The sequence below is a fragment of the Rhinatrema bivittatum genome, unplaced genomic scaffold, assembly GCF_901001135.1.
Source record: "Rhinatrema bivittatum unplaced genomic scaffold, aRhiBiv1.1, whole genome shotgun sequence".
Classification (NCBI taxonomy): Eukaryota; Metazoa; Chordata; class Amphibia; order Gymnophiona; family Rhinatrematidae; genus Rhinatrema; species Rhinatrema bivittatum.
Window position 1 is genome coordinate 56,721 of NW_021820733.1, and position 26,064 is coordinate 82,784.

The window sequence follows — 26,064 nt, forward strand, 5'->3', positions numbered from 1 at the left end:
AGCCTGGGATAAGCACAGAGGATCCTTAGCTGTGGGGGAGTGAGGGGTAAAGCCTGGGATAAGCACAGAGGATCCTTAGCTGTGGCGGGAGTGAGGGGTAAAGCCTGGGATAAGCACAGAGGATCCTTAGCTGTGGGGGAGTGAGGGGTAAAGCCTGGGATAAGCACAGAGGATCCTTAGCTGTGGGGGAGTGAGGGGTAAAGCCTGGGATAAGCACAGAGGATCCTTAGCTCTGAGAGAGTGAGGGGTAAAGCCTGGGATAAGCACAGAGGATCCTTAGCTGTGGGGGAGTGAGGGGTAAAGCCTGGGATAAGCACAGAGGATCCTTAGCTGTGGGGGGAGTGAGGGGTAAAGCCTGGGATAAGCACAGAGGATCCTTAGCTCTGAGAGAGTGAGGGGTAAAGCCTGGGATAAGCACAGAAGATCCTTAGCTGTGGGGGGAGTGAGGGGTAAAGCCTGGGATAAGCACAGAGGATCCTTAGCTGTGGGGGAGTGAGGGGTAAAGCCTGGGATAAGCACAGAGGATCCTTAGCTGTGGGGGAGTGAGGGGTAAAGCCTGGGATAAGCACAGAGGATCCTTAGCTGTGGGGGAGTGAGGGGTAAAGCCTGGGATAAGCACAGAGGATCCTTAGCTGTGGGGGAGTGAGAGGTAAAGCCTGGGATAAGCACAGGATCCTTAGCTGTGGGGGGAGTGAGAGGTAAAGCCTGGGATAAGCACAGAGGATCCTTAGCTGTGGGGGGAGTGAGAGGTAAAGCCTGGGATAAGCACAGAGGATCCTTAGCTGTGGGGGAGTGAGAGGTAAAGCCTGGGATAAGCACAGAGGATCCTTAGCTGTGGGGGAGTGAGAGGTAAAGCCTGGGATAAGCACAGAGGATCCTTAGCTGTGGGGGAGTGAGAGGTAAAGCCTGGGATAAGCACAGAGGATCCTTAGCTGTGGGAAGTGACGGGTAAAGCCTGGGATAAGCACAGAGGATCCTTAGCTGTGGGGGAGTGAGGGGTAAAGCCTGGGATAAGCACAGAGGATCCTTAGCTGTGGGGGAGTGAGGGGTAAAGCCAGGGATAAGCACAGAGGATCCTTAGCTGTGGGGAAGTGAGGGGTAAAGCCTGGGATAAGCACAGAGGATCCTTAGCTGTGGGGGAGTGAGGGGTAAAGCCTGGGATAAGCACAGAGGATCCATAGCTGTGGGGGGAGTGAGGGGTAAAGCCTGGGATAAGCACAGAGGATCCTTAGCTGTGGGGGAGTGAGGGGTAAAGCCTGGGATAAGCACAGAGGATCCTTAGCTGTGGGGGAGTGAGAGGTAAAGCCTGGGATAAGCACAGAGGATCCTTAGCTGTGGGGGGAGTGAGGGGTAAAGCCTGGGATAAGCACAGAGGATCCTTAGCTGTGGGGGAGTGAGAGGTAAAGCCTGGGATAAGCACAGAGGATCCTTAGCTGTGGGGGGAGTGAGGGGTAAAGCCCGGGATAAGCACAGAGGATCCTTAGCTGTGGGGGAGTGAGAGGTAAAGCCTGGGATAAGCACAGAGGATCCTTAGCTGTGGGGGGAGTGAGGGGTAAAGCCTGGGATAAGCACAGAGGATCCTTAGCTGTGGGGGAGTGAGGGGTAAAGCCTGGGATAAGCACAGAGGATCCTTAGCTGTGGGGGGAGTGAGGGGTAAAGCCTGGGATAAGCACAGAGGATCCTTAGCTGTGGGGGAGTGAGGGGTAAAGCCTGGGATAAGCACAGAGCATCCTTAGCTGTGGGGGAGTGAGGGGTAAAGCCTGGGATAAGCACAGAGCATCCTTAGCTGTGGGGTGAGTGAGGGGTAAAGCCTGGGATAAGCACAGAGGATCCTTAGCTGTGGGGGAGTGAGGGGTAAAGCCTGGGATAAGCACAGAGGATCCTTAGCTGTGGGGGAGTGAGGGGTAAAGCCTGGGATAAGCACAGAGGATCTATAGTTGCAAAGAAAAAAGGAGAAAGCTAAAGATCAACTGGGGTCCATGATATTACACCAGGAATTAATTTGGACAGATTAGATGGGCCTCATTGTCCTTATCTGCCATTATATTCTCTGTTTCTTGCCTTTGTGGATATGACAAAGTTTAAACAGGAGTGTTTAAGTCCAAGCTTAAGTTCTCTCATCCACATGAGAAGTGCAGAAAACCCCATCCCTGCTCTGACAAACGAGACCACAAGAGAAGAGTTTCCCTTTCCCGTTCTATTTGCAGAACACAAAGATAGGATTCATTTCTAGCCACGCTTATTTGAAACCGGATTGCAAGCCTTTAAGTTACAAGCTTCCTGGCCTCTCTCTCTCTCTCTGTTACAAGGTCCATGCTGTCTCTCTCTCTCTCTCTCTCTCTGTTACAAGGCCCATGCTGTCTCTCTCTCTCTCTCTCTCTGTTACAAGGTCCATGCTGTCTCTCTCTCTGTTACAAGGCCCATGCTGTCTCTCTCTCTCTCTGTTACACTGTCCATGCTGTCTCTCTCTCTCTCTGTTACAAGGTCCATGCTGTCTCTCTCTCTCTCTCTGTTACAAGGCCCATGCTGTCTCTCTCTTTGCGTCTATCATAAGCCTCACATTGTGTGCGTCTCTCTCCCTTTTGTGTGTCACCAGTTCGGTGCTGCTTCTCTCTAACTTCACACGTCACAAGCAGCTGCCACTTAGGGATTATAAATGTGGGTGCGCTGTCTCTTTCACTCTTTCTGTATGGGTAGAAGTCTGCATATCTGTGCTTGTAAGGCGTGAGATATCCAGAACTATGGTAACATTTTCCACAGAAAACCCTGATGAATAATCAGGAAAGAGGAACGTGTACAATTAGAGATGAAAGCCGCCTTCCAAAGAGTGGCCTGAAAGTCCCTTTATAAAAAGGCTGGGGGGGAGTGGGCAACCACTGGAGCAGGAAACCCTCTCACATTCATGCCGTGGAGGAGGGTTTCCATCTTATGCAACAGAGACAGAGTGACTAATGTGTGGTACAGAGAAGGCGTAGGTAGTATTCATGTCGCACAAAAATGGATCCAGCAGTGTAATGTGACTGTAACTAAGCAACATGGCCCCTGTGGTATAATCATATTGTAACTAAACAACATGGCCGCTGCAATGTAATGAGACTGTAACTAAGCAACATGGCCGCTGCAATGTAATGAGACTGTAACTAAGCAACATGGCCGCTGCGGAGTAATGAGACTGTAACTAAGCAACATGACCGCTGCGGTGTAATCAGACTGTAACTAAGCAACATGGCCGCTGCCGTGTAATGAGACTGTAACTAAGTAACATGGCCGCTGCAATGTAATGAGACTGTAACTAAGCAACATGGCCACTGCGGTGTAATGAGACTGTAACTAAGCAACATGGCCGCTGCGGTGTAATCACATTGAAACTAAGCAGCACAGCCCAACAGTGTATTGACACTGTAACTAACAACATGGTAATTACACTCGGGCTGATACAGTACAGTACGCTCCCATGGAGCGCACTGTTAACCTGTCATTGGATGCGCGTTTTCCCTTACCCCTTATTCAGTAAGGGGCCGAAAACGCGCGTCCAACCCGCCGAACCTAATAGCGCCCTCAACATGCAAATGCATGTTGACGGCCCTATTAGGTATTCCCGCGCGATTCAGAAAACAAAATGTGCAGCCAAGCCGCACATTTTGCTTTCAGAAATTAACGCCTATCCAAAAGGTAGGCGTTAATTTCTTCGGGCACCGGGAAAGTGCACAGAAAAGCAGTAAAAACAGCTTTTCTGTGCACCCTCCAACTTAATATCATGGCGATATTAAGTTGAGGTCCCGAAGGGTAAAAAAAGAAAAAAAAATTAAAAAAAAAAATTTGAAGCCGGCCCACGGCTGTCAGGTCGAAAACCGGACGCTCAATTTTGCCAGCGTCCGGTTTCTGAGTCTGTGGCTGTCAGCGGGCTCGAGAACCGACGCCGGCAAAATTGAGCATTGGCTGTCAAACCCGCTGACAGCCGCCGCTCCGGGCCAAAAGGAGGCGCTAGGGATGCGCTAGTGTCCCTAGCGCCTCCTTTTGCCTGTTTCTACCGCCGGGCCTCATTTAAATACTGAATCGTGTGCACAGGCGAGTGGTCTGTTCGCCCGCTCTCCCGCGGACTTTACTGAATCGGCCCGACTATAACTAAGAAATACAGCCTCTGTGGCATAATCACATTGTAACTGAGCAACACGACAGCTGCGGTGTAATGACGCTGTAACTGAGCAACACGGTCCAGCAGTGTAATGATACCGTATCTAAGCAACACGACCACTGCCGTGTAATGAGCTGTAACTGAGCAACACGGTCCAGCAGTGTAATGATACCGTATCTAAGCAACACGACCACTGCCGTGTAATGACGCTGTAACTGAGCAACACGGTCCAGCAGTGTAATGATACCGTATCTAAGCAACACGACCACTGCCGTGTAATGAGCTGTAACTGAGCAACACGGTCCAGCAGTGTAATGATACCGTATCTAAGCAACACGACCACTGCCGTGTAATGACGCTGTAACTGAGCAACACGGTCCAGCAGTGTAATGATACCGTATCTAAGCAACACGACCACTGCCGTGTAATGACGCTGTAACTGAGCAACACGGTCCAGCAGTGTAATGATGCCGTATCTAAGCAACACGACCACTGCCGTGTAATGACGCTGTAACTGAGCAACACGGTCCAGCAGTGTAATGATGCCGTATCTAAGCAACACGACCACTGCGGTGTAATGACGCTGTAACTGAGCAACACGGTCCAGCAGTGTAATGATACCGTATCTAAGCAACATGACCACTGCGGTGTAATGACACTGTAACTGAGCAACACGGTCCAGCAGTGTAATGATGCCGTATCTAAGGAACACGACCACTGCGGTGTAATGACACTGTAACTGAGCAACACGGTCCAGCAGTGTAATGATACCGTATCTAAGCAACACGACCACTGCGGTGTAATGACACTAACTGAGCAACATGATCCAGCAGTGTAATGATACCGTATCTAAGGAACACGACCACTGCCGTGTAATGACACTAACTGAGCAACACGGTCCAGCAGTGTAATGATACCGTATCTAAGCAACACGACCACTGCGGTGTAATGACGCTGTAACTGAGCAACATGGTCCAGCAGTGTAACGATACCGTATCTAAGCAACACGACCACTGCGGTGTAATGACGCTGTAACTGAGCAACATGGTCCAGCAGTGTAACGATACCGTATCTAAGCAACACGACCACTGCGGTGTAATGACGCTGTAACTGAGCAACATGGTCCAGCAGTGTAACGATACCGTATCTAAGCAACACGACCACTGCGGTGTAATGACGCTGTAACTGAGCAACATGGTCCAGCAGTGTAACGATACCGTATCTAAGCAACACGACCACTGCGGTGTAATGACACTGTAACTGAGCAACATTGTCCAGCAGTGTAACGATACCGTATCTAAGCAACACGACCACTGCGGTGTAATGACACTGTAACTAAGCAACACGATCACTACAGTGTAATTACACTGTAACTATGCGACACTGCCCAGCAGTGTAATGATACTGTATTTAAGCAACACGACTGCCACATTGTAACCATACTGTAAATGAGCAACACTTCTGCTGTGGTATGACAACACCATGACTGAGCAGCACAGTTCAACAATGGAATGTAACTAAGCAACATTTACTGCTGCAATGTAATGACACTGTGACTAAGCAATACGGCCACTGTGGTGTAGTTACACTGTAACTAAGCAACATGGTCTAGCAGTGTAATTAAACTGTTAAATTAACTAATTAACTTAAATTTACTAAGTAGCGCAACCCAGAAGTTTACTTACAGTGAGGCTACGCAACGCGGCCTCTGCATTGTATTTACACTGTAGCTAAGCAGCACAGCCCAGCAATATAATGACATTATAACAAGGAAACACAGCCCATGCTGTACTTTCAGTGTAGTTAAATCAACACGGCCTCTGCAGTGTGATTGTACTATAATTAAGGAACAGAGTACTATATTATAACTAAATTAGTGATTAGTCATGATAGTACTGTGTTACAATACATTTTCATTAGTACACATAGTACTGCGTTACACTAATTAGCAATCAATGCATGGCGATGCTGTATTAAACTGTAATTAATTAGTGATGAATGCACAACAGTGCTGTAACACACTGATCAGTGCAAGGCAGTGTATTTAACAGATGCCTGAAGCAGAGACTTGTATTTTGCTTCTGCAGGTGGCATTTTCAGGTGTGAACTGGAGAATTCTCTTTTCTCTCAGAATACAGTGAAACAGTTGAGATCCAGATGTGACAGGACTTCTCCTTAACCCATTAACTTCCACCATTTCCTCCAAAATAAAACATAAGCAAAGTTTACAGTAAAGGTTTATTCCAGATGTAAGCACGAGGAATCTGTGGAAGAGGTGAAAGAGACTTGAGAGACGGCTGAGGGACGTGAAAAGGTGCCAGCACATGTGATCAAAACTTGACGGGAGGGCTGGTCTCTTTCACCCAGACTGGGAGGAGGGCAGGTCTCTTCACACTGTTCACATGATCACAGCCTAAACAAGAGAGCAGGTCTCCTTCACATGACGCACAGATTACAGCCTGATGGGAGGGCAAGACTCCTCTACACCACACGCATCGCAGCTTGATGGGAAAGGTGTCCTTCACACATACATGTAATCGCCGCCTTACTGGGCAGGTTTCCTTTACCAGGCGTTGTGTGAATTCAGACAGAGAAAAATGTTTACTGATAGCCGAACTGGAGTGAGGAATTCAGCACTCATTAATAATTTCCATCTGATTTAGAAAAAAATTGGGGAAAAAAAAAAACCAAACTGACTTAAGAACGCTGTTCACACTTCAAGTCAGAGACAACACCAGCCGTGGAAGGTGTGTCCCTGTCGTAGGACAACGCCACCCTGCTGCTGCCAGTGCAAGGAGCTTCGACCTCCTTCCTGACGGCATGACATGTCCGGTCGCACCTTATCACTGGGTGCCATACCGAATTCGGGCACCTCAGATTCCATGCCATTCGCCTTCCACAGCAAGGTGTGTGCTCTTAAGGTAGAGAAACGCCAACGCTTGAGCTTTGATTGGTAAGAATTTCAAGTCCTCAGCGATAATGGGGTATATAGAAAAGGACAAGAAACCGGCATTCCTCTGGTTTCACTACACTGGGAGCCGATGCATGTGACAGGGTCCACATGACTGAATCCATGTGAGGAGCTGAAGATACCAGAGGAGACTTCAGCAGAATGCAGAGGGCAGGGGCCAAAAATATCAGGGGAAAATCCAGCGAAATGCAGAGTGGACAGGGGCCAAAAATATCAGGGGAAAATCCAGCGAAATGCAGAGTGGACAGGGGCCAAAAATACCAGGGGGAGACTCCAGTCAAATGCAGAGAGCGCAGGGGCTGAAAATACTGGAGGACTGAGATGATGCAGCACAGAGAGTGTGTTCAATGTTGCTGGCCTTGTCAATCCTGTTTCTGTGTCACTAGAAGGAAAGGTTGGGTGGGAGTGGAAGATAGCTTAACCCTTTCAGATCCGGTTCAGAGGCTGCACGCCCGCTTTCGCTGGGAGGATCCTTACTGTTCAGACGTTGTGTTTTTTACATTGTCAGACGCTCTTCAGTCACGGAGCTCACACAGCCGGAGCGCCAGTGGATGCACTCTTGAATGAGTGCTCTTGGGTTTAAGTGCTAGTCTTTCCTTCAAGGCGAGTTCGAATTCAGATGCAGTAGCTAGGTCCCTGCCTCAGAGGGCTTACAAGCTGAGTAAGCCTGGAGCAAGAGAGGATGAATTGCCCTGCCTAACGTCACAGGCAGTGTCAGTGGGAGAAGCAGGATTTTGAGCCCTGGCTTCCCTCGCTCTCATCGTAATGTTCTAACCACTGGGCTCTGCCAACTTTAGACACTCTTCCACTCCACGTTTGGACCTCATCCTCGATACTGCTAAAGCTAATGCCTTGGTCATTAAGCCATTTTAGGTGGAAGCTGCTGCTGCTGCTACTTTGAAAAATGAGTCTGTGGCAGATTTCTTTGATTCTTCCTATTCAGCTTTACAGAAGTTGAAGGATTAGTTCCCTTGAGAGCTGGAAGAGTTTACATTGAATACATAACAGCACAATGAGAATAATTACTGTGCCAGGGTGTTATTCACATTCCTTGTTTGTTTGTTTTTTTAAAGTTGGTAATAAGCGAGTTACTTTCCATGCCTCTTCAGACTGTGCTTCGAACAGCGATCAAGAGAGATCAGTTCTTTCAATGGTACCTACCGTAGTTATTTTAGGTGCAGACAGGCTCATCGCTCTACGAGGAATTGGCACAAAGGTAATATAGGAGAGTCCCCGAAACCTCTGAACTAATAATGCCATCGACGCCATCACAGTCGTCTCTGCTGGGGACAGCTTTATCATTTATACCTATCCTTGAATCGTGATACTTTTCCATTCAGAGTGCTTTTGTATCTGTTCATTCAAGCTTTATAGAATGGAAGCGGTCCAAAAGGTAACCAGAATGATGTGGGGTCTGCATCAAAAGCCGTATGAGATGAGACTGAAGGATCCTGGGAGGTGTGATACAGACATTTAAATGAGGCATGGGAACCGAGCCTTTCCCAACGGAAGGAAAGCTGTAAAACCAGGGGTCATAATATGAAGCTCTGAGGAGGTGAAGTCAGGAACAACCTCAGGAAAGATTTCTTCCCAGAAAGGCGGGTGGAATGCCTCCTGGTAGAGGAGGTGAAGACGAGAACTGTAACGAAATTCAGAAAGGATAAAAACAGAGAATCCCTGGTGGCTAAAGGATGGAAAGGGAGATAAGGGGTGACCTGTACGCAGCAGCAGTTACTATATTAAGAATAAACAAAGAAAGCTTGTTGGGCAGACTGGATGGATCACGTGGATCTTTTTCTACCATCATTTACCACGTTACATGAAGGCACATCAGTCTTTGGGGGTGGCTGACTTAAATGAATGTCTTAAGATTGGCTTTTTGATCACAAGCTGAAACTGAACCTGGACAAATCTGAGATGCTACGGCAGAGCTCCTATTGTTTCACGGGTAGAGTTACGAGGGCCATACTCAGTCACTGCCCAGATACAGCTAACTTTGGAGGTATGTTCAATAGTTCCAACGCACTACTGAATACAGCCAGCTGTCTTAAAGTTGGCCAAATAACTTTATCCAGCTAACTTTAGGGCAGCTCTCTGGTGCGACCAGACCTAGCCGGATAATTCTGAATATCAGAGTTAGCTGACTACGTAACTCTCCCCAAAACGCCCCTAAGCTATCCGGCTACATTTTAGCCAGAGAGGTGCCCAAATATTCATTTAGCCGGATAACTTCTGAAGATGGACCTGAAAGTGCAGAGTTTGGGGGTCTTCCTAGATCCTTCACTATCTATGCCCTTGTATCTTTCATCTCTCCGAGCCTCCACAACATTGTCTGAATCTGTTGATGAAGCAGTTTCTCCTTACACTATACTCTCTTCAGCCTCAGACACTCTTGCCCCTCCTGGAAGGTGCACTAAACCCCAGCCTTGGCTCACCCCTACGATTTGCTCCCTATGCTGCTGGCCTGCTCTGCAGAACGTCTCTTGCTAAAATTCCATGCCGACTTCACACGTTTCAAATTCATGCTGCTCACCTTCCGGTCTGCTATTGCATTTGCCAAACAGGACTACTACGTCCATCTGACAAACTCTTACATCCAACCCTTGCCGTTTCTTTGCCATACTCAATTCCCTCACGTCTCCTGCACGCTCTGCCCAGACTATGGCTATCTACTTCCATGACATGGTTCACAAAATTAGGCTCCACTTCTCCAGCAGGTCACCTTTACCTGCCTCTCCCCACTTCTTTCCTCTACCCTTCCCCTCTGTCACTTTCTCCTCCTTTCCTGAGGTCACGGTGGAGAAAACTGCTCTTCCCTCTTCCCCCCCAAACTCACTTGTTCCTCGGAACCCTTCCCCACCCAGTTCCTCAGCTCCATCTCCACTGCAGTCGTCCCCTTCCATCTGGCACATCCTCAACCTATCACTCTCCACTGCTACTGTTCCTGCTGCCTTGAAACAAGATGTGATCAGACCGCGCCTTAAAACCCCCCTCACTGGATCCTGTCTGTCCTGCCAACTATCGTCCCATCTCCCTTCTGCCTCCAAACTACTTGAATGTGCTGTTCACTGCTGCTGTTTTGACTTTCTTACAGCTCAAGACATTCTTGACCTCCTCCAGTCTGGTTTTCACCCTCTACATTCAACTGAAACAGCCCTTACCAAAGTTTCCAATAACCTGTTTATGGCTAAAGCCTAAGGTGAAATTTCACTAGAAATCCAGTCCCAAATCTCACCCTGCTTGTCTGACATTTCTGCCTGGATGTCCCACCATCACCTTAAACTCAACATGGCCAAACAGAGCTCACCTTCCAACCCTCCCAAGCCTACCTCCCCTCTTCCTCCTTTCTCTATTTTTTTTTTTGGATAACACGGTCATCCTCCCGATAACCCTCGGCCCGTAACCTAGAAGTCATCTTCAACTCCTCTCGCTCCTTCTCTACGCATATCCAAAAAACTGCTAAAACTGTGCCGTTTCTTTCCTTTTAACACTGCCAAAATCTGTCCCCTTCCTTTCTAAACACACTACCAGAACCCTTATCCAATCTCTCATCACCTCCCACTTAGACTATTGCAACCTGCTCCTCACAGGTCTCCCAGCGAGCCATCTCTCTCCGCTGCAATCTGTCTTAAATTCACCTCACTACCTCTCCTCTCTTCTCTATACTCCTTCACGTGCACTCTGCTCATCAGACAAGTCACTCCTATCCGTGCACTTCTCCTCTACTGCCAATTCCAGACTCCATGCTTTCCACCTGCCTACACTATGTGCTTAGAATAGTCTTCCTGAATTGGTGCTTCATGCTCCTCTCTTGCTGTGTTTAAATCCCATCTAAAGACCCAACTTTTTGAGGCTGTTTTTTAAATCTTAGGCCTGATTGGCTACTTTTTCCATTTTATTAAAATGTATTGATCGCCTATCACAAAAAGGTCTAGGCGATTCACAATAAAAACATACACAATGTAATTAAATCATATACATTACGGACAATAAACATAAACAAATATACCATTAGTTTCATAGAAACAATATTGGACTAAAACTTTGTTCAAAAATAGCCCAAACACTGCTTAATAAAGCAAATCATATCCATCTTATAGGATAAGGAAGTCATCTTGTTCAAGACTGCTGGACTTTTTTAAAATACGCTGAAAGCACGGTGAAGCAGGAAATCTTTCAAGAGATGTTTAAATGTTTCAAATTATCTAATTTTAATCTGATTAACTGATTTTCTTTTCCTTTATATCCATTGTATTATTTTATGAAATGACTCACGTCTCTTGTCTTCTATGTTTGCCTTAATAGATTGTAAGCTCTACTGAGCCTGGACTGGTTTTTTTAATGCTTTTTTGTACAGCGCTGCGTATGCCTTGTAGCATTATAGAAATGTTAAGTAGCAGTAGTAGTAGTAGTAGTCTATGTGCAGATATCTCAGGTGGTACATGTGGCATCTTTGTCTTTGCAAATGATACATAAAATTATGTGATTTAAAACCTATCACTCAGGCTCTGGTCTTTAGTGGCATAGACCACTGCACTGAGTTTTATCAAGGAAGGTCGGGCGTTGCATTAAAGCAGCGGTCTTCACTAATTTTTAAGTGTGGACCACTTTGGAGCAAAAGGAGCGAGAAGAGAGCAGACAAATTTTTCTGCGCAGGGCTGTGGCCCAACAACACTAAGGACTGGCACTTGCCAATGACATCATGTCTCCACCATGTTCTCTCTTTCTCTTTCAATCCCCTCTATCTTGTGCCTCCATGCTCTCTCTCCAAACTCTGTCTGCGGTCTCTCAAACTCTCCCACCTATCCCCAGCAGTCTCCTCCTCTCTCACTCCCCATAATAGCCTCCTTCTTTCTCAAACCTGCCCCCAGCAGTTGCAGGCTCTCCTTCAACCTCCCCACAACAGCCTCCTTCTCAACTCCCTTCCTCCTCCTTCCCACAGCAGCCTCTCTTAAGCAGTAACTCTCCTAAAATGCTCCCCTTTTAAGAGGTAGCGTAATGCAGATGTGGTCCATCATAGGCTGACCACGGCAGAGGATCTCCAACAGAAGAGGCCACTGACTCCTCGGTTCCTACCTCCTTGCTGTTCTTCAGTTGGTGCAGGCCCATTGAGATGGGCTGTTCAGCTTGGAGAAGAGACGGCTGAGGGGGGATATGATAGAGGTCTTTAAGATCATGAGAGGTCTTGAACGAGTAGATGTGACTCGGTTATTTACTCTTTTGGATAGTAGAAAGACTAGGGGGCACTCCATGAAGTTAGCATGGGGCACATTTAAAACTAATCGGAGAAAGTTCTTTTTTACTCAACGCACAATTAAACTCTGGAATTTGTTGCCAGAGGATGTGGTTAGTGCAGTTAGTATAGCTGTGTTTAAAAAAGGATTGGATAAGTTCTTGGAGGAGAAGTCCATTACCTGCTATTAAGTTCACTTAGAGAATAGCCACTGCCATTAGCAATGGTAACATGGAATAGACTTAGTTTTTGGGTACTTGCCAGGTTCTTATGGCCTGGATTGGCCACTGTTGGAAACAGGATGCTGGGCTTGATGGACCCTTGGTCTGACCCAGTATGGCATGTTCTTATGTTCTTAAATCCCTCATGTTATTACTTAATTAAATAGTTGAGAAGAATCGAGCCTTGCTTGGTCGGATAACATCATGTGTCTTTGCGTCAGAACCCTGCGGCAGTGCAGTCATTACATCACATGGCACCAACCAATAGCAAGCCAGCACTAGCAATGCCGGAAGACATCACAAAGTGCGCCAGCGTCACTGGTATGGCTGAACATATGACAACACCAAAAAGGGGATCCACTTTATAAGGATAGCAACACGCTACAGAGTGCATCCTAGCAGAGTAAATGGCCCATCCAATCTGCCCATTAGTGACTGCTCCACTTAGGGCAGATATGCTTAGAAATGTACGCACGGGACCAGACACCCACTCGCCCTCTGGGTCTTTTAGGGTCGTAACTACCGCTCTGTGCAGGCTGCCCCATGCCCTCCAGGAAGCACCATGCCGTCATAGCGCTGCTATTTTAGGCTACATTTGCCACTCCATGCTGGTTACCAGAGTATTTTATTACTACTCTCTTGCCACCAGGAAACCTCTGTGCTACCAGGGATCCCATGCTTTTTTAGACTCAACCACCTCCACCAGAAGGGCATTCCAAGCATCCTCTACTCTCTCCGTGAAAAAATATTTCCTGAAATTGTTCCCGAGTCTACCCCCTTGCACCTTCACATCATGGAGTTCTACAGCTTCCTTTCCACTGAAAAGGGTTTGTTTTCAGGTGTTTAAATGTCTGTATTATATTCCCCCATCTCCGGTCTCTTCTAGGGCTTATATATTGAGATCCCGCAGCCTCAGATCACAGGCCTTCCTGTACAAACCCTGCACCATTTTGTGTTTCCCTTCTCTGGACCGTCTCCAGCCTGTCTCTATCCTTTCTGAGATAGCGGCCTCCAGAGCTGAACACAATATTCTAGGTGAGGCCTGTGAAGAGGAATCATCTTTTCTTTTTTTCTACTAATTCGTGCCTCTCCCCGTGTATCCAAGCAACCTCCTGGTTCTGGCCATGGCCTTATCACACTGTTCTGCTACCTTGAGATTATCAGACACCATCACCCCAAGGTCTCTCTCCCCAGGCTAATCAGTTTATTGGATGAGCCTCCCATGCAGGACAGTGTGAAAAGCCTTGCAGAAATCCAAGTAAACCACGTCCGTCCAGTGCAAGTTATTTATCTAATTCTCCAGCCACCCAACCAAAGAAATCAATGAGATTTGTCTGACGTGATCTGCTTGCGGAAAAACCATGCTATTTTGGATCCTGCAATCCACAAGACTGGAGCGAGCCCACCATCATGAATAATATGTATTTCGTTTCCCCAGCTCCATCGTTCGTGCCATGCAATTGGTACAAAATGTGGCTACTCGCATCTCTCCCATTTGGGTTAAACTTCACTGGCTTCCCATAATTTGGCGGATTAAATTTCAAACAATTACGCTGTGCTATAAAGGAGTTTGTGGTCTAGCACCTCCTACTTTAAATGCAGCTTTAAAGTTATAGAAGACCGTTAGGAGTTTGCGGTCCGAGTCTCGTTAGTTGCTCTGTGTTCCGTCATTTAAGGCAATTAGGCCGGATGAATTCAGAGAGCACCCATTTTATGGTCAAGGGCCAACGATCTGGTCTACTCTTCCGGATATTGTCAAAGCAGATCAGTCTTTATTGAACTTCAGAAAACTTGTCAGGTCATTCTTTTTTGAGCTCAGGTGATATTATGTATGCACCTTGGTTTCTGTAATATACAGTTGGACAGTCTTGTATTTATGATTTTAATGTTTTTAAGAGAATCAGGTTGAGGTTGAGGTTGGGACAGATTATGTAATTGATAAAAAAAAAATTTTTTAGCGACAGAATTAATTTTAAATAAATAAATTGGTATTTTCTGTAGAGGAGCAAGGGAAGACATTTGTATACTTGTCTAATGCTTTATTAATATCTGTGATTTTAAGATTTTGAACACTTGCATTCACCCCAGGTCACTGCCATCTTTCCTCGTGCCCGAGGCCGCCCCCTAGCGAGTGTGTGCACACCTCACACATCCTGTTAAGAAGGCTTCATGGAGGGAATCAGGAGAATGGCACCAAAGCAATCTCAGAAGCAGCCCATTTTGGATTCCAGATACATCAGGGGAAAACTGTATTAACTCATCTCCTGGAAGGGGTTCGGCCCTGGAGAGAATACCAGGGAGCCTAAGGCCAGAGGCCTGGGAAGGGGGCTTAGCAGGGAGGGTACTGTAATGTTCGGCCAGTTCTGGGTCAACCCCACAACCTAGACACACGCAACCCAGGATGCTACCATGCACCCTTCCACCCAAGGTCATCTCTAAGTGCATGTATGCACACCACACACAATGTGAAGAAGGTCTTGTGGCAGGAATGAGGGGAATGGCACCTTCTGAGGATGTGAGCACAGTGGCATATTTAAACCCTCACTGTGTTCTCAGCTGGTGCCTTCGCAAGAGGTTCTCCTGCCTGCTTCTGACCTGCAGTATCAGTTGCCATCTTGCCCAGCCTTGCCTTGTTTTGCCTTTCCTTCCTGCTTGCCTCCAAGTCCAGCTCCTCTCCTCCCTGCTCCTTTCCAATCCACATCTCATCTGTCCTTGTCCTTCTTGTCTCGGTGCTGTCTTGTCTGTGCTTGTGCTCGTCTTCCCTGTCTAGTCCCTCTCTGATCGATTCTTGGATTCTGACCCTGCTTGATCTCCGCCTGCCCAAACCTTGACCTCTTCCTTGACACTGCCTTGTCCATTCGCCTTGGCACCGTTGCCCAAGTCCTGCTGGCTCCCAGCAACCCAAGGGCTCAAAATGCAGGCAAAAGGGGTTGGTATAGGTGAGCCCGGCCCTCGTCCCTGAGCATGTCCTCCTGCTGTCAGCGTAGGCCGAGTGGGGTTAACCTGCTAGACTACATCAACCAATGCAGAGCATAAGGACACACACTCCATGACAGTATCGGGGTTTAAAAAAAGGTTTGGACAAGTTTCTGGAGGAAAAATGGAGAACTTGCTTACCTGATAATTTTGTTTTCCTTAGTGTAGACAGATGGAATCAGGACCAATGGGTTATGTGCTCCCCTGCCAGCAGATGGAGACAGAATCAGGTTTCAAAGCTGACATCACCTTAGATACACCCCTGCAGTGACCTCAGCTCTTCAGTAATCTCTTCAAAAGCCACTGTGGACATACTATTGAAAAACCTGAATAAATTTGAATACAACCTAATAGCTCAATTAAAAACTTGATTAAAAACTGGTAACCGTAATTGTACTCAACCAAACATAAGCGCTGAATCCCAGCAATATTATAGATGCTCTGATCTAGGGATAGGGCAGCGGCTTACCCATAACCTCTTGGAATCGAGATTCACCCCATGGACGATTTCTTGGTACCGTTCATGGGCAGCCGTGGGCGGGATGATGCTGAGTCCATCTGTTTACACTTAGGAAAACAAAATTATCAGGTAAGTAATTTCTCCAGTTCCTAGCGTGTAGCCAGATGGATTCAGGACCAATAGGATGTACAAAAGCTACTCCCATACGGGGCGGGAGGCTGCCCTCGGTCCAGTTAGCACCAACCTGGCAAAGGCTGTGTCCTCTCGGGCCTGCACATCCAGGCCTGAGAGAAGGTGTGCAAGGAAGACCACGTCGCTGCTCGGCAGAGGTCGACGGGAGACAGTAGTTTAGCTTCCGCCCAGGATACTGCCTCGGTGTAGTGGAATGGGCTTTAACCTGAAGGGGTAAAGGCTTCCCTGCTTCTACATAAGCTCCCATGATCACTTCCTTAATCCAGCGAGCTATGGTAGCTCGTGAAGCTGCTTCGCCTCGTCTCCTTCCGCCATGAAGAACAAACAAGTGGTCCGTCTTGCGCACCGGTTCTGAACGTTCCAGGACTGTACTAAAATCCTACTGACGTTTAAGTGGCGTAGAAGGCGGTAGTCCTATGTGTCCTTGCGTCTATCCAGGGACGGTAAGGAAATGGACTGGTTCAGGTGAAACTCCGAGATTACCTTTGGCAAGAAGGAAGGAATGTTGCGAAGCTGTAAAGTTCCTGGAGTCAACCGGAGGAACGGCTCCCGACATGACAGCACCTATAGTTCACAGATGCACCGAGCCGAGCATATCGCCACCAAGAATACAGTCTTCAGCACTAACAGGCGTAGAGATAGACTGCACAGTGGCCGAAGGAAAGGCCCTGCTAAAAAATCCAATATTAGGTTGAGGTTCCATAGGCAGACCAGCCACTTTAAGGGTGGTTGGAGGTGTTTAACCCCTTTTAGGAAACAGGCCAAGTCCAGATGCATCGACAGGTGGGCTCCGTTCATCTCGCCCCTGAAACAGGAGAGAGCCACCACCTGGATCGTCAAGGACTTGAGGGACAACCCTTTCTTCAGGCCATCCTGTAAAAATTCCAGAATCATGGGGATCTTGGTCGTCCGAGGGGGCACCCGCATTCTCGCACCAGGCCTCAAATATTCTCCAGATCCGCAAGTACGCCAAGGACATTGAGAACTTCTGCGCATGGAGCAAGGTGGCAATTACTGCTGCCGAATATCCATGCTTCATCAGGTGAGCCCTCTCAAGGCCAGACCATAAGACAAAACAGAGTTGGGTCCTCATCAAGGATCGGACATTGATGGAGAAGGTCCCTGTGCGGGGGGAGGCATATGGGCTCTCCACCTTCGCATATCTGCATACCACGGGCGCCTGGGCCAATCCTGGGTCACCAGAAGGACTAATCCTCTGTGGCATTCGATCTTGCGAATGACTTGCCCAGCAGAGGCCATGGGAGGAAGGTGTACAGCAAGTTCTCCTCTGGCCAGGTCTGGACAAGGGCATCGATCCCTTGGCAGCGCTGATCTCTTGTGTGACTGAAGAATCGGGGGACCTTCTCCTTGTGAGATGTGGCCAGTAGGTCAATGGAAGGGAGGCCCCAGCAATTTACTAGGAGCTGGAAGGCTCCAATTGACAACGCCTGTTCCCCTGGATCCAGACTCTCCCTGCTGAGAAAGTCTGCTCTGATGTTGTCTTTTCCTGTGATGTGGAAGGCCAAGATCCCTTGTAGATTTAACTTCGCCCATTCCATAAGGGGGTCTATTTCCAGAGATACTTGGTGGCTTTTGGTTCCTCCCTGGTGGTTGATGTAGGCTACTGTTGTTGCGTTGTCTGACATCACACAGACTGCATGGCCCTGAGTCTGTGGCTGAATTACAGACATGCTAATCTGCCAGTTCGGGCTTCCAGGTGGTTTATATTCCAGTGCACTTCTTCCTTGGTCCATCGCCCCTGGGTTGTCAATTCCTGACAGTGAGCTCCCCACCCTCGGAGGGTCACATCAGTCATGAGGACTAGCCCGTTTGGTGGGGACAAGCTTACACCCTTGCTTGGAGCCAAGAACATACTTCCATCGGTAAGTGGAGACAAATCGCGTAGTCTTGAGACAGTGGGTTCCAACGTGACAGCAGGAAGCATTGGAGAGCTGCATGTGTGCCCTCGCCCATGGTACTACCTCCAGGGTTGATGTCATCAGGCTGAAGACATGGAGATAGCTCCACACCCTGGGGCGCATTGTGTTTGTCAACTGCCGTACGTGGCACATCAGTTTCCTTATCCTCGAGGGAGGGAGGAAGACTTTGCCCTGCTTGGTGTCGAACCAGACTCCCAGGTACTCTAAGGACTGGGAGGGCATGAGACTGCACTTCTCCATGTTCATTACCCAACCAAGTTCCTGAAGCAGGGACCTGAGCCTGCTGGTCACTTGGAGGCTCTCTTCCAATGACTTTGCCCGGATCAGCTAGTCATTTAAGTAAGGGTGCACCAGGATCCCTTCTTTCCTCACTGCCTCCGCCACGACCACCATTAATTTGGAGAATGTTCTGGGGGCAGTTGCCAGGCCAAAGGGCAATACCCGGAACTGATAATGGCGGCCCACTACCGCAAAGCATAGGAAACTCTCCCGGTTGTACGGCCATTATGACAGAGCGAAGAGTTTCCATGCGGAAGTGAATTATCCGCAGAGGACGACCGACGCTCTCTGCGGGCTCCATCGCCTCTCTGGAATGTGCCCCTGAGCCATCTGCCTCTCTCAAGAGAAGCAGGCACAGGAAGCAATCTGAAGTGCTATTGATGTCACGTTGAAGGCTTACTTAAGGATGGACGCCAACCACCTATCATTACACATCCTTCAAGGCCGCTCCTCCCTCCATTGGGATGGTTTTCAATTCGAAACAGCACAGAGCAGGGCGTCCACTTTGGGAAAACGCAGGCATTCTCTGGCTGTCAGGTCCAGAGGGTACAGGGCCTCCAATGCCTGACCTCCTTTAAAGCTGGTTTCCGGGGCATCCCATTCCAGGTCAATCAATTCCTGGATGGCTTCCAGCATCGGAAAATAGCAAGAGGCTTTCTGTAGAGACATCAGGATGGGATTCTACTTTGGTTCTACCATAAGGTCCGAGCCGGGGACTCCCAGAGTTTTCAGGGTCTGGAAAATCAGGGCCAGCAATTCATCTCTGTGGAAAAAACCATAACATGGTCCAGTATGGCTTCAAGCCTGGAGGGATTTCCCCATCCTCCAACAAGTCTGCATCCCCTTCGTCGTCCGTGGTGTCCAGGCCCCTTATCAGGGATACACTTGGTGAAGCCTTCCCGGCTGGGGCTTGGTCTGGGCCCGGGCAGAAGCAGACTGTGCCTCCACAAAGGATTGAAGGCCTTGAAAAAAAACTCTAACCAAGAAAAGGCCACCGGGTCCATGCCTAAGCCCAGGGAGAACTGGGGCAGGCGCCACAGAATTGCCCTCTCCCAAGGCAGATGCAGCCTCGGGATTACTTAGATCCGGGGTGCCCCTGGATACGATTGTGGCTGACCCATCTTCCGAATGGGCGGGACCGGGCTTGGAGAAGTTCTGGTCCAGCCTTCCCTGGGCCTCTTCACAGTGCTGACGCAGGAAGGATTTCCAGGTCCGACTGGGTAGCCCTAATAGGGCAGGCAGCATAATAAACAGTAACTTGTGCGGTCAGCCGGCACTCGAATCGGGCGTACGCAGATCCAATGCACTGAAATGTAAGCGCCCTTAAGTGCGAGCGTACGCGTGCGCTTGTGTGTGAAGATATGCGTGCGCGGGTGAGCGAAGGTATGCGCACGTTAGGCTCGCGACAGGGCCGACCCGCACCGCACGTACCAACGGTCTATGGGGGGAAAATGGCGCCACGCAACACTGTGCACAAGATGGTGCCGCCGCGGTCTGCCACGTGGCGTGCCCACCGAGCCTGAAGCGGGGCCTGGCCCATCGGGGGGGGGGGCCGCTCAACCTGCTTGGAAACCCCCTTCCCTTGCCCTAATGGGATCTGGCCGTCACCGCTGTGCTCGGCTTCCTGCTCCCGCTGCCTTTCAGCTGCTTCAGCAAGCAAAGTCCACGCCGGGAACCGGCTGCCGGACGGATCAAGGCCCACCTCGGAGGGATCTCGGAAATCGCCTCAGGAATTCTCAGGCTGGGGGAGGGACCTTTTAGGTATCACCGCAGGAGAGCAGGGCTGGAGCTCTCTTCAATTTAAAGGGTGAATTTTCGTTCTTCTAATTAGTACCGCAATCCCGCTCAACCACCAGTGCTGGCGTGGGGACAGCACGGGCACATCGCGCAGGAGGCGGAGAGATACTGAAGGGCCGAGGTCACTGCAGGGGTGTATCTAAGGTGACGTCAGCTTTGAAACCTGACTCCGTCTCCATCCGCTGGCAGGGGAGCACGTAACCCATTGGTCCTGACTCCATGCTAGGAAATCCATAAACCTTTATTAAAGGTGGACTTGGGGAAATCCACTGATTATCCCTGGGATAAGGAGCATGGACTCTTATCAACCTTTTGGGATCCTGCCCGGTGCTTGTGACTCGGGTTGGCCACTGTTGGAAACAGGGTATTGGGCTTCATGGACCCTTGGTCTGACGCAGTATGGCAAGTGTTATCCTTTCCTTCAGTACAGTCTCCAATTTTACCGCCACTGAGGAAAGGCTAACTGGCCTGTTTCCAAGCTTTTCTCTTACCACTTCTATGAAGAGAGCCCACATCTGCCCTTCTCTCCAGTCCCACACCTGCGTGCAGAGATCCTACTGAACAAGTCTTGCGGAGCTCCCTCAGTATCCTAGGGTGCAGCCCATCCGGCCCTATGGCCATGTCCACTTTCAGTTTCTCTAACTGTACACAACCTCTCTTCTGTAAATGCTGCTGTATCTGTCCTGCTCTCAAATGTATCATCTGTGGACAACTAATAGTTGTTCTCCCATCCTCTTCTTTAGTGAAAAACAAACAGAAGTATTTATTTAAACACATCTCATCCCCACATATTGCTATTTGTTTCCTTTTGGGCTGTGTAATGCTAGCAAACGTGGCTAACAGTTAGGTCAAATGTGCTTCCTTATAGCCGCTGAAGGGAATCTGTGTCCATCCCGGGGGGTGTTTCCTTCTGCTCTGAAGGAAAACCAAAAAGCCTGTGGCCACCACTAGACCAGGAATATTGAAGAACTGGAAATATCTGTAATCAAACCCATCTGCTGACATTTCGGGCTTGTAGAAGAGACCCTCATATTGCAGACCTGATTAAGGTCCTCTGTCATGATTCAGTATTAGGTTTTGGATGTGCCTGGCCGTTCTTTAATCAGAGTAACTTCAGACTCCTTCATTAACCCTGCGATCCACTGTACTTGCATGGACACACTGTTAAATTTGTCCTTCAAATCTCACCGTCACCTCTCCTATATAACACCCCATTTGCTCCCCCCTCCCATTCCTGCTCGAATGATCTCTCCCCCCCCCCCCCCTCCCCGTGACATCCATTATACGTCTCCGGTATGCGCTATACAAATAATAGTAAAACATCTCCCAATCCTATTCCCTCCAGGGTCTCTCCCACTGCATCCTCCTCGCCCTCTTCAGTGACATCTCTCAACCCCCCCTCCCCTCAACTCTCCTCTCACCTTGATGAGGTGCTTATTGACCCATTTGGTGAAGGTTTTCTTCTGCACTCGGTCCCGTTCATCTGGAAGAGAAGAGAGAGGTCCAGTTTAGACTATTATCCTAGCATCACAGACACTCTAAGGCGTGGCCCTCTCGGGCAGCATTCCTATCTAATCCGTGGCACGTCATTTGTGGCTCTCAGGGGCCCAGGCATGTACAGTATCTAATCCGTGGCATGTCATTTGTGGCTCTCAGGGGCCCAGGCATGCACAGTATCTAATCTGTGGCACGTCATTTGTGGCTCTCAGGGGCCCAGGCATGCACAGTATCTAATCCGTGGCACGTCATTTGTGGCTCTCAGGGGCCCAGGCATGTACAGTATCTAATCCGTGGCATGTCATTTGTGGCTCTCAGGGGCCCAGGCATGCACAGTATCTAATCTGTGGCACGTCATTTGTGGCTCTCAGGGGCCCAGGCATGCACAGTATCTAATCTGTGGCACGTCATTTGTGGCTCTCAGGGGCCCAGGCATGTACAGTATCTAATCCGTAGCACTCAGGGGCCCAGGCACTGCTGAGAGTTTCCTCTGCCGTCCCTAACACTTTCCCCAAGAGTTTCTCAGTTGCTACTGCAAAACCAAAAGAGAAAACCAGAAGACAGACAAGAGCCCCAGGGCCCACGCTAAGCACCTTCTCCCTCCCCCACCCCTGCAGGCAGATGTCCAACCCGCCAACCACAGACTTCACAGTGGGACAGGAAAGCGGGAGCTGCCACATCTGGAGAGGAAGACTGACTCAGACGGCAGGGATAGTGGAGACGGCTCCTGTGAGTGATTCAGCTCTCAAGCACTCTACTGCACCTTCCACAGCAACCCAGGGTCTCCTCCCTCCTCTCCCTGCTTCTTCTGGCTTAATTGACCTATTGTGAGCATACGAGTTCTCTCTTTTACTAACCTGTCCATTCTCCATCTCTTCATCCCTCTCATCCATTCATTCACTGTCTCTCTCTGCCTACCGCACTCACTATCCCCTTTTGCTTACAAAACAATTTCTCTCTCTCTCTCATTCATTCTCCCTCTCTCCCTTCCCACATCCATAGTCTCACGGAAGAAATCTGCTGAGAATCATGAAAAAAAGTGGGCCGAGGCTTTTGGAAAGCAGACAGTGTCTATAATCCTGCGGGCTGCGGGGTTTGGCCGTTTGCAGCCCTGTTCATGTGCTGGCTCCCTTCATTCCCTCGCAGCCCCAACACCAGGAAGAGCTGGAGACCCCTCTGCACGTTTCCGAAAGCCGAAGGCTACCCTCTCCCACCACCCACCCATCTCCCAAAGGCTTCAAGACTAGTAAAGGGATTTCACACCAGATGCCGCAGCTGAGGCTGCTGGATACCAAGGCTGCTAGCCAAGTCCTCATGGAGAAATCAGAGCAAGGCTCGGGATGCAGTAGCCAGTGGTTGGAAATGGAAAGATATACAAGTTATTAGTACTGTGGAATGAGCTTCAGTCACATGGGGCGAACCGCAAATCGGATCCAGATGCCCAAGAATCGTAAATCGTGAACCTGGACAGACTTCACAGAGCTCCTTTATTCTTGATCACCTTCAGAAGCCACTTAACCTCCACGCGCGAACGTTAAGGCTCCGCTGGTTTACCGCACATTGCGCACTGAGTACGCAAACTGTTTTTTTTCACACGACTATCAGCTGCCCCCCTTCCCTCTACCAGTCTTACTCCTGGCTCTCCTGTCCTTTTTCCATCCCCAGCACACGGGCCGATGCAGTAAAGTGCGCTCAGGCTGAGCGAACTGTCAGCCCCCGTTTGGCCGCGCGTTTTCCACGCGCTATTTTTACCCCTTATACAGTAAGGGGTAATAGCGCGTGGAAAACACGCGGCGAACCCCCCCGGAAACTAATAGCGCATTCAGCATGCAAATGCACGTTGATGGCCCTATTAATTATTCCCACGCGATACAGAAAGTAAAATGTGCAGCCAAGGTGCACATTTTACTTTCAGAAATTTCGGCCAGCTCCAGGAAAGTGTACAGAAAAGCAGAAAAAACAACTGCTTTTCTGTACACCCTCCGACTTAATATCATAGCGATATTAAGTCGGAGGCCCCCAAAATTAAAAAGAATCAAAAAATAAACAACTAAATAAATAGAAATCTGCCCACGGGTTGGAAGACGGACCTTCAATTTTGCCGGCGTCCATTTTACGAACCCGTGGCTGTCAGCGGGTTCGAGAACAGACGCCGGTAAAATCGAGCGTCGGCTGTCAAACCCGCTGACAGCCGCCGCTCCCGTCAAAAAGGAGGCGCTAGGGACGCGCTAGTGTCCCTAGCGCCTCCTTTTACCGCGGGCCCTAATTTGCATACGGGCCGATACTGAATCGCGCGCCCAGGACACGGGCCTGTGCGAGCGTCGGGAGAGCTGGCGCTCGCCGGCTCTCCCGTGACTTTTTACCGTCTCGGCCCCGATAGTCCCACACCGTTTCTCCACTCTGCAGCCAGGGACTCAGCCTCACACATTGTTTCTCAGAATGCAGAGAGATACAGAGACCTTGACTCTGGTCTGCTATGCACCTTACTCACCTGGATAGGTAAGTGAGAAACCTAAGTAAGCCCTTGAATGCCTAGGCTCATCCGCTGACCACACCCTCTCCTCTGTGCCAAAGGTTAATGCATCACTTTATGGCATCCACCTCTGGCTCACATTCCAGGGATCCTTATCATTGCTGGGTGTGGGAAATCCAGAGCCTTGGGGGAGGGATCGCATGTGGAAGACAATCTCTCTCCTCTCCTCCACCAAAAAGGCACCTTACCCGCGCAGGACGCCAGAGTTTAAGGCCAGAGATGCACTTCTCCTTAAACTCTCTCTTGAAGGTTCTCTCCACGAAAATATCAACTACAAATTGTGAGCTCAATTCACGTGGGTTATCATGCGGGACTCTCACGGGTGCTTATGGTTCAAGGCTCTCCACAGATGCCTCGGTTCGTGCAAGCTGGGACATTGTACAGGAGCCTCAGTTCACGTGTGCTCTGAGCTGGGACACTCTAGAGAACCCCCCATCTCGTGCACGGTACGAACCAGGGCCGTGCATGGGAAATTCAGCTGTAATGTGGATACCCAGCTTCGGAAAAGCAAGGAATATTTCCCCTTTTGCCTAGAAGCTGTGAGCGTTCTCTCTGCAGCACTCTCACTTTTGACTGCCCTAACGAGCAGGATCTAGAGCTGGTAACGTTACCCGGGTTCCCCCACCTAATGCTGTAATTATCATTTATATGACATCTAAACCGGAGCACTTCGCAACAAATCATAAACAAGTACGATAAGTCCCTGTATCAGAGAACTTACAGTCAAACAGGCCGATGCAATACAGCGCGCTCAGCCGAGGGCACCGCTTTACACGCGTGTCCAAAACCCCTTATGCAGTAAAGGGGGTTAAGCACATCCAAATGCACGTCCGCATCAGCTCATCGCGTGTAAATTCATCTTGATGAGGCTAGTCGCTATTACCTACCTATGCAAAGAAAAAAAAAGTGCGCCTGACACGCTCATTTTTACTTTCAAAATTAACGCCTGCCCCGGAACACGCGTCAAGTCTCAAGGAGCTCCAAAATACTGCTTTTCTGTAGTTCTTCTGATTTAATATTGGAGGAACCGAAAAAAGGAGTAAAGTCGCTGGCGGTCAGGTTAGGAAAACGGATGATCTGTATGACATTCCTGGAGAGATATTAGTATTTAGAAGCAATATAGCATTCTCTTACTAAGTTACTTCCACCATTCCTAAGCCAAATAAAATGATGGCACTGCTGTGGTTATCAAGCCACTCCTATTCCCCTACAGGTATCGTAAAATATATGTAAAACAGGAATACAGCACAGAGAGGTGAAGAGCAGATCTTCATCAGAGCCCCACGCAGGTCTTGCACTGATGCAAATAAAGCATGAATACAGCACAGAGAGGTGAAGAGCAGATCTTCAGAGCCCCATCGAGACATCACACTGATACACATAAAGCATGAATACAGCCCCAACAGCTGAAGAGTGGATCTTCATCAGAGCCCTATGCAAACTTCACACACACACACACACACAGAGGCAAAGAGCAGATCTTCATTAGAGCCCCGCATAGGCCTTGCATTGATACATATAAAGCATGAATACAGCACAGACAGCTGAAGAGCAAATCTTCATTAGAGCCTCACGCAAGCTGATACATATAAAGCATGAATACAGCACAGACAGGTGAAGAGATCTTCATCAGAGCCCCTCACAGGCCTTACACTGATACACATACAGCATGAATACAGCACAGAGAGGTGAAGAGCAGATCTTTATCAGATCCCCATGCAGACATCACGATATACATAAAGCACGAATACAGCACCGACAGCTGAAGAGTGGATCTTCATCAGAGTCCCATGCAAGCTTCACACACACACACACACACATATATATATA

At 48.9% G+C, this 26,064-nt stretch overlaps 1 protein-coding gene across 1 annotated transcript in view; it reads right to left on the bottom strand.

The window, feature by feature from the left end:
- LOC115082045 overlaps positions 1 to 26,064 on the bottom strand; it is a gene marked incomplete at its 3' end in the record, with an annotated part of 189,599 nt that overhangs the window by 41,528 nt on the left and 122,007 nt on the right. Inside the window, exon 2 of the mRNA XM_029586310.1 lies at positions 21,626 to 21,687. Within this exon, the coding sequence (XP_029442170.1) occupies positions 21,626 to 21,687 (62 nt within the window). The remainder of the gene's footprint in view (positions 1 to 21,625; positions 21,688 to 26,064) is intronic.